The following is a 14755-nucleotide window of genomic DNA, read 5'->3' as shown; positions in this document are numbered from 1 at the left end:
TGTGTGTGTGTGTGTGTGTGTGTGTGTGTTGTGTTGTGTTATAATAACGTGACACATTATTATTTTTATTTTTTAGCCTCTTGTGATTTTTTATACCTCTGCAAACAGCTGAAAGATTCAGTGACTTCAGATCCATTAATGCATGTTAGCATGAGCTCTCTAACCCTTCTACTGAACTTTATTAAACCCTGACCTGGACTAAGCTTTACATATGTGTGTAAGTACCTCCAACAGTGTCAGGGCCCCAAGGTAGTCTCTCTGTTGCAGGTACTCCTCCAGACGGGGAACCTTGGTCTTGTTCTTCTTCTTTTTCTCACTGATGCTCGTCGGTGTCTCTGCTCCCACGGCTGGCTTCACGCGAGACAGGATCTAACAAATGTACAAAAAATCTGATGTTTTTATCAAGTTATCACACAAGTTGGAGTCGGCTGGGGTCCAACATGCACAACACTTTCAGAAATAGGACTCATTATGAGACTGCATTAGCAGTATAATGGTCCTGGCGTCGGGGATGCACAAGACTCACCATGTTTGTTGAAGAGGTAGTTAACGTAGCTAACTCTTGTTTATCACTAAGTAACGTTGGTGTTTCTATCAGTGGAAAAACTAACGGTCAGCCGTTACGTTCACTACCAAACGTTAGTTTTAGCAACCTAGTTTAACTACCTACTGACGTGAACTCATACGACTACCGTGGTCGTGGTAAAATTACAGTTTAACAAGTGTTTTCTTACACTATCTGGAGGTGAATGTTGCTATGTACGGTCTTGGTAATGTTAGCTAGCTAACAGTTCACCAGCGGCATAGATTCGTCCTTCCGCTCTCATATTTTCAAATTAAAGGCACACGCAAATGAGCTAAAAAATCTAGTGGGGCAGTTAAAGTCATTGTTCGGGGTGAAGTATTCCTGTAACCCCTTCTGAAAACCTGTGAGCGAGCCGAACCACAGGTTGGAGATGGAAATTGACGGAGATGCTCCGACATTGCAACCGTTTTGGATAATGATCTCGAGTGACATTTATTTTTTAGTCGAAAATAGTTTGGGGCTGGACAGGAAACAGCTCGACTGTTCTGTGCTGAACTTGACTCAATGATGTGCTCTTTGTTGCCTAGCAACGGAACAGAGAGACATGGCTGCAGCACGCAAAACTGAATATATTTCTAATATAAAACGCAACCAGGACATACGTCCGTACATCAGTTATGTTCATCAGTACATATATAACAAGTTCGTCGTCATACAGTTTTTATATAAATATTATATTCTCGATATTTGCACTTATAATTGCCCCAGTGGCCTAATGGATAAGGCACTGGCCTCCTAAGCCAGGGATTGTGGGTTCGAGTCCCATCTGGGGTGGAACATTTTAAAGCACAATGATCAATGACAATAATAAACGAACCCCTTTGATGGAGATTGCTGCATGTGTCTGAATTACAGTAGTTCCCCAACAATGTTACATGGGATGATGTGCCAACAATACAACTTGTTATGCGTTTATAATTTGCTACACATCAGCACTTTGTGTACATTTTAATTTTCTGACCTGTCTGGTTAAAATGGGTGTTGCTGCTTTGGTGCAATTTTACAGGTACAAATAAATACTTAAGTTGTTTGTCAACTTTTGGCATTAGTAAACAAATGTTTACACAGAAGTGATAAAACATATTGTAGAGGCCATTTTGCACAGATTTGAGTACTTTAGTACAATAAGTTTGACTAACTATAAATGTATACTGTAACTTGTGGACATTAACAATGGCACTGGTTTCTTATAAGGTGGCATGACGTGTTCACTCCGCTGCACATAAAATTAGCAATCAAGTGGGTAAGTTCTGTCCTTACACACAGCCCTCAACATGGATCACAACACAGGTCATTGAAAATTAAAGCAGAATTTTTGAGGGGGGCTCACAGATGTAGTAATGAATTATCAAGTGCTTCTCATTAAGTTCATATTTTTACACCCATTGTATTTTCTAGAATGTGTTCTGAACTTGTATTAAAGAGGTGTGGACTGTTGTTGCAAACTAGCTGAGGATATTAATGCTGCAGTATGTTCCACTGAACCTACAGACACATTTGATATCTTAACTATATTGCACCTTTGTACATACATGATTTATATCAAAAAGAAATGGGAAACCGTTTTAAGAAAACCATCCAACTTTATTGATTTCTTGGCTTATAGTGTTGTGCATTTCTGCACAGTAGCTGACTTCAGATAGAACACCAGCCAGTGGGAGCTGGAGACCAGTCTTCAGTGGCAGTCTGGGCACTGCAGTTCTGTGGGAACAAGAGGAAACGGTGAGAAATAGTCTGTCAGTGCTTCAAAACCCCCACCTATTTTTTATACAAGATTGTAGGATCCTACAACTCGAAAGCAGCAACAACCACCGTGTATGTACTGAGGAAGTGAATCAGATGATCAAAGGTTTGTTTTCCTATGTCTTTTTTAGCTGTAGTGGCAAAGATTTTGCTATTAAAATAAATTATGAATCATTAATTTGATATTTTTGGTGCTCATTCATTCTTTCTATAAAATGAATTGAAGAGAATATAACTAACGATGTGCAGCGTTCATACTGACAAGTTTAAACATTTGTATTTGTAGGTGATCAAGTATCTTAGAACTCGCTCAAGCAGGCGACCTGGTGGGTTTCAGAGGTTTTAGACCTCAAAAGAACTTCTATAAAATTCACACCAGCTGTCTAATTGAGACCTGAGTTTGTCAAAACATGAAGCCCCACCAAGCTAGTAAAGAGGCACTGCATCTAATGGCACACTGCTTTTTTTTGCACCACTCACCTCCTCTGGCTCTTTAGAAATACACATCAGGCTTTGACTTTGCAGGGTTGTTCCCTGGAGATCGTTCCCCTCATCCTCGACACCTCTCTGACCGACATCCACCGCATATGACCCACAGATAACGCTAATCAAACAGACAAATGGGTGTTTTTACTTTCCTACACAGCATCAAATTGAGTCATGGGACAGTAAAAAAGGCAGGTAGGAGCTGACACATGTAATACTTATGAGAGATGGCACCTGGTCGGAGTGTCACTGGTTTGTAAACAAGTGAGCCAATGTTCCTGTGTGTCTGACACTGGAAATGTGTCACAGTTCACAGAGCATTGACAAGAACTGTGCTATAAACAGGCTGAAGCTCAAGTAATATTCGACCAGGTGCACAAACCTGGTCGCCTCACTGACCAGCAGCTTCCTATTTAGTTGGGCCATCCACGAGCTCAACACAGCAATTATGACACATGAAGAGGCTTTTAATCAGCTGATCTAAAATGTTGTGAACAGCCACAGGGGACTCATCTTCAGCTGTAATTTCTGCCTCCCTCATCTTTTTTCCCCCCTACAAAAGAACACCAGCAAAGCTCACAGCCAACAGTGCGCCTGCACATGGGTCTAATCCCGGCACTGAAGAATCTGCTGATTCACTGACTTCAGTACAACTGAAGCAACCCGGGGCAGTGCTTTGTGGGTTCCACATGAAAACCTGCTGCCATTTGCTTCGAAGGAACACATATGGCTAAGAAAAAGGTCATAGCATTTAGTGCAACGGAGCCTGCAGAAGGCACTGAATTAGTGGAGTATGAGAGAAACAAGGTGCTTCAGTATTTAATGTTCAAGTGTGGCTCAGGTTGCTATCAAACCCCAGTCATGGGACAGAAGTCCTAATGGTGTTAGCGAAAACCCGGCCGGATCACTCTGGCACACTTCCGACACCTAAACACCGACAAGAACAGTGCCAGGCTTTAATGGTGTGCTGCACGTTTAGTGCAATATGCTTCATATTAATACACAGGAGATATTGTGAGAGGGTGTAGCCCCTCAGATGTGGAGCAGCTTCTTCCATTAACAGACCTGTTTGTTCCTGGAGGAGTTGACAAACGTGGCGCTGGCTGTCAGCACTCAGGTTTGTAGTTTAGACACCTGGAGAAGGAAAGATAGAAGTCAAATTACTTTCTGCACAGAGTTGTAACAGACATCTGTAATAATGTAGTTGGTAATGGAGAGTGAGCTGTCCAAGGCCAAGCCTTTTCTAATACAATGAACTGTGTCCATCTGCAGCAGGAACTTTAAAAATACTAAAATAAGAGTAAAATTGTTGAAAAGTGAAGAAAGATTCAATTGTTGCTTATTTATTCTGGCATTTGTAAAGACAAAGGAACAGATGAAATGTATAATATAAAGACATCCAACTCACCTTCAAGGCTTCTTCTTTGTAGACGTACTGCTCCATCTGGAAGTCCAGATTCCTCACAAGTGGGTTCCTGCTTTAAGGAACTTCAGCACATCATCCTCCATCATCATCATCTGCAGCACATCCAGACCACTTTCTCTGCATCATGAGTTTAGTTGGAGAGCTGAAAGAGAATGTAGTCAGATATCAATGAAAGGCTCCTAATGTGATCAATAGTTCAATACTGAACAGACACGCTGACTTTTCTTTAACCAGAACTGGAAACATTTTCTCTATTTAAATACAGAGCGGCCAAAATGGGAACAGAGTTATCACATACTGTACAGTAGTCACAACTTAAAACAGTCACTTATAGCTCAATAAGACGAGAGGTTTGAATGTTTCAACTCAGCCCTGTGCTACAGTTGAAGGAAGTTACCTGATGTTAAAATATCTCACATTACTGCCCCCTCTCAATAACTGAAAGAGTCAGGCTTTTTTGTGTCATTACCTCCTCCCCCTCCACTACCTCAACCGGACATTTTAAATCTTAAACGAGAACAAACTTCTCACTAACTTACAAAAATACACTTTTTATGTGTATGCATGGTGTTTTATTACTATTCAACTTAAATACACTAATTAACCCCGTTAATACAATTATAAGTATGCACAGACCGCCAAAGAGCATGTTCTCTATTCCAATAATGAGGGTCGTCTCAGTCATGTACCCCGCAGCACATTGATAGCGTTACTCACAGTATAAATAAAATAAAATAAAATAAAATAAAATAAAATAAAAGATCACGTTTATTTCTCACCACGAGGCACCGTCGTGTAGAAGTCCGCGGGTCTGCAGCGCGTCTGCAGGTCTGCACCTCATGGTGTAAAGAGGACGCTGGAGGAAGTGAGGTCACATTTATGGTGAGCTTTACTTCCGGATAGGTCAGGGCTCATTCAGAGTGTGGAGCCTGTCAGGTACCATCGGACCATCGGACCATCAATGCACACAGCAGATGTATAATATAGTATGTTGTAATGAAACGTATAAAACATGCTCTAAAGCACAGCTGCCCAAAGTGCCAGATGTTTCTATGAATAAATAAATAAATAGCTGTTTCATATGTATATATATATATATATATATGTGACCAGCCACGAGAAAACCAGCAACAAGTCTCCCGAGAGGCATTTTGAGTTATTTACAGATTCTGAAAGTGTAGTTTCTAAGCTTTCCAATGATGTCTAACACATGGAAATATTTGAAGAAGTTGATCATAACAACATAGGAAATACTCAAACCTTTTGCAATTATTTTACATTGCAATTCTCAACCCAGGAAACTCTGACCCCCGCTCCTAGTCAAACACAAATGGCTGTTCATTTGCAGCATCATTATCGATAAGCTCTACCTGCCCTGCACTCAAGTGATACGTATCTGAGCCGCAGGCATGAAAGATCAGTGGTATATATAGTATATCAGTGATGGGTCAGGGGTGGTGGAGTCAGGAGGTTGGCATCAGATGAGCGGAGGCTACGGGATGGATTGTGGCGGTGGAGCAGGTCAGGTAGCAAAAGGGCCTTACTTTTCAATCTGTGCACACCCCATTATACACCTTCTGGGCCTTTTCTACACTGCATTTAAATTACTTTTCATTTATAGGTTGTTTTTTTCAATCTAGACATGAAGCTGTAGTTCAGTTTTACTTTCACACGGTCTAGTTTGAATTCTTATTTTAGATTACAATAATTTCTTGATCCTTTTTTAATCGTGTTATGTTTACAGTGTTGTTTTTAGGTTCTTCCTCTTGTGCCACCATTAGGTCAAAACTTTACTTTGTCCTCTAACAAATTCTTGCAATATGTTCCCATCAGCCTCAGCTGTTTGTGTTTAGTGCTAATTAGAAAATGTTAGCATGCTAACAAACTAAACTAAAATGAACATGATTAACCATTGACCTGCTAAAAATCACCATGTTAAGCATTGTCATTTTGAGCATGCTGACGTTAGCATTTAGCTGAAAACACTGCTGTGCCTCAGTACAGCTGCTAGCACGGCTATAGACTCTTAGTCATGTTGAATCCCTGGTTTCTGGGCACCCATCAGATTCTGTAAGGAGATTAGGAATTTAATTGTCACTTAACCAATTTTGAACAGCTGTTACCACAAATTGTGCTATGGAGAAACTGGTGGCCAATAGGCCTATAGGTCTGTCTGTAGGAGCCTTACACCTGACCCATCAATCCATCAGGCTTTTTATTCTCTGTTGGTCCTCTTGCATCACATAATCAAGTAGGTAACAGCTTTGCATGCAACACAATACTTCTCTATTTTGCCAAAAGACTACACAATGCAATTCATTGAAGTTCTGGAAGTTGTTTTAAAGTGAAAAGGCAGTCAGGATATGATTCAAACAGGACTTGTTTTCACCTATTGTTTCTTAAGGTCAAATGGAAATAAACTTCCTACAGGCAAACTTTGTTTAGGAAAATGTATGGAGGCTTGACTGACTTCAGCTAAATCCCTTGCAAATGTGGTAAAAACTATGTAATGGTTTATTATATTTCTGAAATGAAGCTAGAATAAACCACTGCCCTGTTCTGGTTATTATGGCATATTGTGCCAGCTTTTTATGGTCAATAATCCATTTAATGATTGTATTCTGTCCCAACTTTAACCTGCTTTCCAGGTTTTGAGGATCCACTCACTTTTGAGGATTTGTGTGGAAACGGTGAGGTGTAACTGGAACTCATACTCCTGCTTGCTTTAATGCCAGGTGCTTTGAAGTCCGATGATCTAATTCAATAAGAGGCAATCAATGGATTTTGTAATCAACTACAGCAGTACCATACACACTGAAATGCTTGCCTCAGTTGCCTCAAAACTGGATTATTTTACTTGGCTGCATTATGAAACTTTTGTTGTACTGAGGAAATGAAGAAGAATTGAGATATTAAGTAGAACAAACATCACCTATCTTGTTTCTCTTGACATTTATTTAGTTTTGGCACAAGGCGATGTAAAAGAGCAATACCACACATTCACACGCACACACACAGACACATATTCATACAGCAATAGTTGTATTAGTCGAGTTCATGTTTAAGTGACGAAGGATTGTTTAAACAAAGAGCTTCACAAAACCTTTCACATGGTCAAATTAGAGTAAATTTCCAAGGCAAAACTGATGACCTGCCTGATGGCTACAAACCCTTCGTCAGTGTTTTGTTCACTGTGAAGAGACAATAGAGGAGGGACCACATTGAAACACAGGCTTCACCATGAACAGACCATTTGTTTTATATTCATCCTAACAATCATCTGTAAACTTCACCACCATGGAATTTGTGGTCTTAAACATACTCGTAATACTTGTGAGTGTGTCGGCGCAGTTTGGAAAGCATGTATTAGTGCCACAACCGTTAACATGGAATTTGGCTCAACAGCACTGCAGAGCCCACCACACTGATCTTTCCTCTGTTTCTTCATGGTGGCATGTAGAGAGGCTGAAAGACGCAGCAGGAAGCATCAGTAAATTGGTCTGGGTTGGTCTCTACCTAGATGGAAGACAGTGGAAGTGGTCAGGAGGAGAAAATGCAACATATGTACCGTGGGCTGCGAATGAACCAGATGGGAATTCGTACCGAACTGTTGCTGTCGTTTGTTGGCAAGACTGCAATTGGAAGGGGCAGCATAGAGTGCCTGGGTTGTATAACATCTGGCCATCTCACAATCTGCCTTTTTTTTGCTTCAACTTCAACCTGGTGGAAGAAAAGAAGACCTGGGAGCATGCACTGTTACACTGCAGTCAGGAACACACTACACTCACAAGCCTCGTCTCTGAGACCGAGGACCTTCAGGCGCTGAGAAAGATCCAGCACGACGACATCACTGAGCGGGTGTGGATCGGGCTGCGTTTCCTGGGGGACCGCTGGCTGTGGGTGGACGGAGACCCTCTGGTGTATGAGAACTGGGCAGAAGGAGGAGAAGAGGACTACCAGTGTCCAAGAATGAAACGCTGTGGAGCTTTAACCAAAGGGGGACAGTGGGAGAACTGGGACTGTGAGGACAGCCTCCACTTCATCTGCTATTAAATCTCATTGTTATTTTAATCAACATCTACTCTTGCTGGAAAGGTATAATGTTATGTTTTGCTCAGTCCAAATGTTAATCACCTTGTTTTACAGGATGCTTTAAAATATCAGTTTTGTTCAAATATTTCTAATTATTAGTGCCATTTGTACTATCATGACAAAGTAAAGAGAGTGTTTTGATTTTAGCTTTAAGTTAACTTTATGTTCATTTATAACAAATTTAATCAAATGCTGAAAAAATAGAAAGCTTATTAAAATTGGACATTAAATCTGTTTCTTTAATTACAACCTTCCTACAGTGTAGAACAGCGGTTCCCAACCCAGTCATTAACATGCAGGACAGTAGAACTTGCAGCTCTACTTTATCACGCTTTCTCTGATGACGGTTTTAATGCTGACGGGATGAGCAGCAGAAACAGGTCTACATGAAGTTGAGGACTGGGTAGGCAACCACTGGTGTAGAAGACCTTTTTAGAGCTCATTAAATGTTGAAAACTGTTGCTTTATTCCATAAATTATGTTGTAATATATTGTGCTTATAGTGGCTGGTCATATCTAGTGGCTCTCTGACAATAGTAGCACCATATGTTTAATGAGTTTGTTGATAACATGGTTGATTGTATATGTACTGCTGGTATAAAGAAATAAAGGAAAATTTACAATAAAAATTTTTTTTTTTTTTTTTTTTTTTTTAAAAAGAGAAATTTATTGACGTTAAAAACCAGGCAGGCACAGCATCTGTCTGAGCAAACGCATGCACAGACCAAATATCTACAATAACAATGACCATATACAATATAGTCAACACAGGATCAACAGAGACTACAGGAGTTGTGTGGTGATTAAGATAATGGACGAGGTAAAAACTTCCAGGTGTGGATTACGGCACATTTAGTCAGAGACACAGTTTGTGTTACACAGCAAACACTGAGGCATTTAGAAATCAACTCATGTCATTAAATTTCTGTTTTGGCTACACAACCTTCCTGTTATATCACCGGCCACACTGGTCAGTGTTGACCTTTTTGTTACGTTACCAAAAGGTTCAGTGCGTTTACACTCTGAATGCAGAATGATCCAAGTATTTCAATCTCCTCCACCTACGAGATCTTCCATTTGGCATTATTCCTTTAAACACTTATATATAACAACTATTCTCAATATATCACCTCTTTTTTATATCAACAATAATAAATACTATTTATAGCAAAGAGCACACTGTACAAGCAACATAAAAATATGGCCTCAATTAGTTACAGCCAACAATTCTGTATTGAGATCCACCTTCTGGCCTAGAAAGTAGTCTAGAAAGTTCACATCACTAAGCGGGTGTCGAAATATTTACAAAGCCAGGAAGAGGCTGGAAAGTGTCCACAGCTGTCCCGCAATGACATGGATACTGTATAACATTTATAAACATAGTAGCACAATGATTAAGCAATGCTTCCCTTGCAAGCTTAATGTTCATGAAATATGCTCACAGGCTACTCATTCAATCACAGGAACAAAATGTGACATATTTGTAAGATTGCAATTTCATCCTTTGATTAAAATATTTTCTTAAATGCGTAGTAAAATAACCCAAATGATAAAGGCGCAGGAGACAATGCAAATTGCACTGCAAAAAAAAGCATTTCAATTGCAAAACTCATAAAAATCCATAAAATCCTGATCTGACTCAGATGCCATCACAGGTTCTTTTCAGCTGTGTTTCTTTAAGCACAGATGTGACTATCATTACTTCTTTTTAAAAAGTACGTCCGGTTCCACGATGCTGAGTAAATGCACCACAGCGGTATATAAACTTTAAATTAGCATAGTTGTGAGCAGTATGGCAACAAAGGCTTATTGTGAATTTCTTCCCATAATGCAGCTGTGTAAGTGCTTGTGATTGTCTGAGCCTGAAACAAATTAAGTATCAAAGTCTGGTTGTTAATTGGCAAGTAAGAGACATTGCCCAAGCTTACGCAAGTTTCATAAATACGGCAGAAGCCAGAGCTCCTCTCGCTGCAGTGCTTTGTTTTTGGTTACCTCAGCAGATGTACGGTACACCAGCTTGCTGAGTTTCCCATTTGTCTTGCCAGCATTTTAAAATACCTTGTCAAAGGCATCTAAGCTGCACAGTAACGGGCCCTCTGTCGGGGGGGCAGTGTTTTTTTATTTTTCTGTGGCAGCCGTACCTCAGTGGTGCCAAAACGTAAGTAGTGAGAGGAGGAACAAGTTGACTTCACTTCACAGCAGGGAGTGTCACTTCAGTCCAAGATTGACATAAGAATGTGTCAGTTGTAACATCACAATCTCAAACTCACACACCTACAGACACAAACAGGCACATTTTCACAAACATTTAAATATCCACAAAGAATCACACACAGCGTTCTCACTCTCTTTTTTTCCCCCCAGACATTTATCCCCCTCCTTCCTCTTTTCAAAATCTTGGTAGTGCTGGTTCACGGTCTCTACACGCTCCTCGACTTCCTTTTCTTCTTTCAGTGAGAAACATACTGTATATCATTGACCCCTCGTGTGTCGTCCTGTTTTATTGTGGCTCAAGACGGTCGCTCTTCAGGATTTGAGGCCCATTCGAGCCATCAGCTGCTCATAGACAGTCCAAGCCATAGCAGCCATCAGAGTGCGTCGGAGGGACCTGGGTACCGCCCCGCGAAAAAAGCCCTTCATGCCATGTTCCTGAGGGAGAGTACAGAGCAAGAACGTTCAGTATGATACGTCGCTGTTCATGTTACGCTTTTCGCCCACAAGAATGAGCGTTGCTAGCACCTCTTCTCCCTGAAAGTGACCTACACATGCAATAAGAGAAAAGCAAACACGCACCATGTAGATGTAGCGAACAGCATCTGACGTCCTCCACTGGGATGGGCTGATCTGAATGTGGGTTTTCACCACGTCAGCAGGCTGTGTGGCCAGCGACGCCATGATGCCTGCCACCACCCCACAGCTGAAGTTCGCCAGCGGGGCGTAGACTGACGAAGCAACCTCTGAGAGAAGAGAAGTCAGGTATCAAGAGAAAATAGAAGAGTATATCGTCTATTGCAGTGATTCCCAACCTGTAAACAACCTTTAAAAATATACACAGGAAGAGCCTATAGCTCAGCATTTGGTTCACTTATGTGGAGAAATGTAAAGTAATTTGTTAAGGAAATTGTCTAATCTAACAATAACAAAGTGCCAAAGACAAGAAAACACTGAATTTGTCAATTGTATGTGTGTGTGTGTGTGATTGTTAAAAATGATTAAAAACATCATACAGACAGAGAATTGTATAAAAAGTTCCCTAAATAGGAAAAAATCATCCAAATCACTTGTTTTACACAAACTTCTTGCAGTTGTTGTGTTGACTATTTGAGTTCATTGTACAGTTTTGAATGTAATCATTATATAAATCCATAAAATATGTCCCTTCAGTCAGGGGTCGTCAGTTTATGAAATGATAGAAAATGGGTCCCTTAAGGAAAAAGGTCAGAAACCACAGGTCTGTTCTGAGGCACAATTTGCTGCTTATTACAGCCTGACCAGTGCTGCATATTAGAGGCTGATACCAATATTTAAGAGTTAAAAGGAATGTAAGAAACAACATATTTTTAAACATGTGATATGAACAAGCATTTTAGGAAACATGCTAGTTGACATTTTTGCAAAAAGATAATTATATATATATATAAATAATATATCGGCCTGGCCAATATATTTATTGGGCTCTACTGTAAAAAGATACACAGGAAAAAGCTTCTGCATAAAGAACAATCTCATATTGATCTCACATCCACACAGAGTGGAGTTCTAGTCACTGAAATGAATATAAACATTAAATCAAGTTTATATCCAAATCTAGTGCAAATATTCACAGAATTTGCAGACAAAAATCTGCAAAGGAAAATATGAATTAATTCACATTTCCAGTATTTTTGATTTATTAATTGGAAATTAACATAAAAACATGTGGATGGAAACGCACTGTGTGTTGCTGGCCATCTGAGCACATAAAGATACTTTTAGGTTTAAGACATACAAGCACTACAAGCCCCTTCTGGAGGCACTTAACCATTCACTACACGGTCGTACAAGGACAACACTCGAGCCACCCTCTGCTCATCAGATCTATAGCCATTAGTACTTCACATTTTGATTTGCTGATGCAGTGCAGGTCTCACCTTGAGGCAGTCCCTTCTTGGCCTGGCTGTAGAACATGACGTAGATGCCGGAGAAGGGAGCGTCTCGCAGCAGTGTGGCAGTCAGCCCTGAGAACAGAGCCCTGACTCCCTCCGTCTCATACACACTCCTCAGAGCCCCTGCCACACTCACATAGTTGTAACAGCCACTCTGAAACAACAAATGAACATGATTAATATGAAACACGTTTATTTATACCGTTGCTTTTATGACAGTGGGAGTAAAAAACGATGAGCTGGATCCAGTTTTTTTTTTTTTAACAGTGTTAAAGACTGCTGCTGTAGATTGTGGTCATTATCAGTTTTTATTATTATTATTTATGGTCATTCATTGGGTACAATGTCTCTTACTCACAGAGACATATATTGGTCACCGTCTTGATTATCCTCAGCTATGCAGTGTGATGTCAGCCAATGACTAACGCTATAACTAATCAGAACTCCTGATTAATGAATAAGCTGTATATATATATATATATATATATATATATATATATATATATGAATGATATTATGAACTAAATTTTTTTTGCGTTTTTTTGTTTTTTTTCTTTTTTTTTTTGTTTTGTTTGTTTTTTTGTTTTTTTTTGTGTGTTTGCCCCTGGGATTATTAAATTATTCTGATTTGATATGATTCTGATTAATAATGAACAGGTTGGACATGAAAGCACATTCTCACTCTTTGTTAATAATGTGTGTGTGTGTCATGTATATACAACACAGCACAAAGTAGCTCTGCCTGCTTCCAGACATTTTGTCTCTTTGACGTCTGTTTCCCTAGTTGGAAACAACCGACCAATCAGAGCTTTATGGGCGAGAACAGGGAGGGTCTTCCTCAGCTTTATTTTTACTAAAACAAGGCTTCATACAGAAAAATCCTACTTATTAAGACAAAAACATGAGTTTATGAGGAGTGCCTAGAGGCGTGAAATAAGACTCCTCCAACATATTGATGAGCCGACAGTCCCACAAAAACTAGCTTCTTTCCTTGTGACTTGAGTGCTCATAAAATGCTTTTGCTGGATCAATTCATTTAGATTTATTGTTACCCATTTTAAACGTGTGCCAAGGTCTATTTTTCCAGGATAAAGTCTCACCAGGCAAAAGTGGCTCATAACAAAACAGGACTAAGGAAGCAGGTTCATAAATAGATGACAAATCATAAATCATTGCCTAAAACTGCCCCGCTGACTAAAAGCAATCATTCATTAACAACTGTCTCGAATTGTTCACGACAGGAAGTAAAACTTGACTGTAAGGAGATAAGAAATCACATCTCAGGTGAGTTGAGGTCTCAGTGTGTAAAGGACCAGTCCCTCACCTCAAAGCGTGTCTTGATGACCGTGAATGGCAGCATGCAGACGCCAGCCACAGCTCTGGCACCCGCCCCAAGAAGAACAGCCTCGCCAGCATTGGGTGCGCGGTCCAGAAAGTAGTGCTGCTTCAGGGAGTAGAAAGTGCTGAAGTAGATGCCCACGCCGGGGATGCAGCGCACAAATGACTGCCAGGAGAGGAAACAGTGTGTTGAACATGTGTTAAAGGTGTCTTTAGGTAAAAAAAAAAAAAAAAGCCAAACAGGCGTGCAAATATATTATATTTTGACAGCAATATTCAGATTTTTGAAGCATTTTACAGTTGTACTATAACGTGGAGTGAAAAATGACACAATGGTGTGATTGTTGTTGTGAAAGCAGACTTTGTTTAGCTGAGTGTCTGTCTGGTTCTTAGAGCAAGAGGTGATGCTAATGTAAGCTGAAGGACAGAGAAAGTGCACGTGGATTGGAGCTGGAGAACACACACCCTCACAGACTACTGACGACATTCATACACACAGCAACAGGATTTTTAACTGCAAGAATTGTTGTACATGTTGAAACTAATAAACAAGGTCAGTTACTCACTGGTGAAACTCCTTTCCACAGGCTGAAGAAATTCTCCGTCCTAACAACATTGATGAAAACTGTAAACATCCCCACCTTCGGTGCACTGCGGGATGAAATTGAGGAACGGTTACAGACCAGTTTAGATTTCTGTGGTGTGAACAATAAACTCAGGCACTGGCCCTCACCTGTGGAACGTTATTTAAAATAAAAATCCACTGTCAGCTGTTAACATATGCTGTTCCCGTTGTCAGTGGAAGTAATTGCAACCTAGCAGCTTGGCAATGATCAGATGGTGCGGTTGTGACTAACTGCCCTACATGGGTCGACTCATAACAGCAGATTCAGGCTGGCACTGCCTGCAAACGTCCTGCAATGGTGTGTGTGTGTGTGT

General features: G+C 40.3%; 3 protein-coding genes, 1 long non-coding RNA gene and 1 other non-coding gene across 5 annotated transcripts in view; 2 read left to right on the top strand and 3 right to left on the bottom strand.

Annotated features, from left to right (window-relative positions):
* Positions 1 to 795, bottom strand: part of ttc26 (tetratricopeptide repeat domain 26) — a 10567-nt gene extending 9772 nt beyond the window's left edge. The window contains exons 1-2 of the mRNA XM_035660196.1: positions 527 to 795; positions 226 to 369 (exon numbers count right to left, since the gene is read on the bottom strand). Of these exons, the coding sequence (XP_035516089.1) occupies positions 226 to 369; positions 527 to 529 (147 nt within the window). The 5' untranslated portion in view covers positions 530 to 795. The remainder of the gene's footprint in view (positions 1 to 225; positions 370 to 526) is intronic.
* A 492-nt stretch (positions 796 to 1287) lies between these two features.
* On the top strand, positions 1288 to 1360 carry trnar-ccu. The gene has a single exon. It is a non-coding gene; the product is annotated as a tRNA-Arg (tRNA).
* Positions 1361 to 2149: 789 nt separating this feature from the next.
* LOC118327022 lies at positions 2150 to 5096 on the bottom strand. Its single transcript, XR_004796665.1, has 5 exons — positions 5021 to 5096; positions 4224 to 4383; positions 3881 to 3949; positions 2810 to 2933; positions 2150 to 2287 (listed from the first exon to the last, which is right to left on the bottom strand). It is a non-coding gene; the product is annotated as an uncharacterized LOC118327022 (long non-coding RNA).
* A 2665-nt stretch (positions 5097 to 7761) lies between these two features.
* LOC118326597 (secretory phospholipase A2 receptor-like) lies at positions 7762 to 8398 on the top strand. Its single transcript, XM_035659624.1, has 2 exons — positions 7762 to 7867; positions 7972 to 8398. The coding sequence occupies exons 1-2, from the start codon at positions 7762 to 7764 to the stop codon at positions 8292 to 8294; spliced, it is 429 nt and encodes a 142-aa protein (XP_035515517.1). The 3' UTR covers positions 8295 to 8398.
* A 737-nt stretch (positions 8399 to 9135) lies between these two features.
* LOC118326596 (mitochondrial glycine transporter B-like) overlaps positions 9136 to 14755 on the bottom strand; it is a gene marked incomplete at its 5' end in the record, with an annotated part of 6134 nt that continues 514 nt past the window's right edge. Inside the window, 5 exons of the mRNA XM_035659622.1 lie at positions 9136 to 10982; positions 11127 to 11290; positions 12464 to 12632; positions 13803 to 13982; positions 14383 to 14467. Of these exons, the coding sequence (XP_035515515.1) occupies positions 10860 to 10982; positions 11127 to 11290; positions 12464 to 12632; positions 13803 to 13982; positions 14383 to 14467 (721 nt within the window). The remainder of the gene's footprint in view (positions 10983 to 11126; positions 11291 to 12463; positions 12633 to 13802; positions 13983 to 14382; positions 14468 to 14755) is intronic.

The sequence above is a fragment of the Morone saxatilis genome, unplaced genomic scaffold, assembly GCF_004916995.1.
Source record: "Morone saxatilis isolate NCDOM2014 unplaced genomic scaffold, NCSU_SB_2.0 Contig17, whole genome shotgun sequence".
NCBI lineage: Eukaryota > Metazoa > Chordata > Actinopteri > Moronidae > Morone > Morone saxatilis.
This window is presented reverse-complemented; position numbering and strand designations above follow the sequence as displayed.

Excerpts from the sequence above, each read along its gene's own strand:
- LOC118326597 (XM_035659624.1), top strand. The coding sequence starts at position 7,762 with ATGGAAGACAGTGGAAGTGGTCAGGAGGAGAAAATGCAACATATGTAC. Across the intron at positions 7,868-7,971 it reads ACTGTTGCTGTCGTTTGTTG|AAAAGAAGACCTGGGAGCAT; the intron begins GCAAGACTGCAA and ends ACCTGGTGGAAG.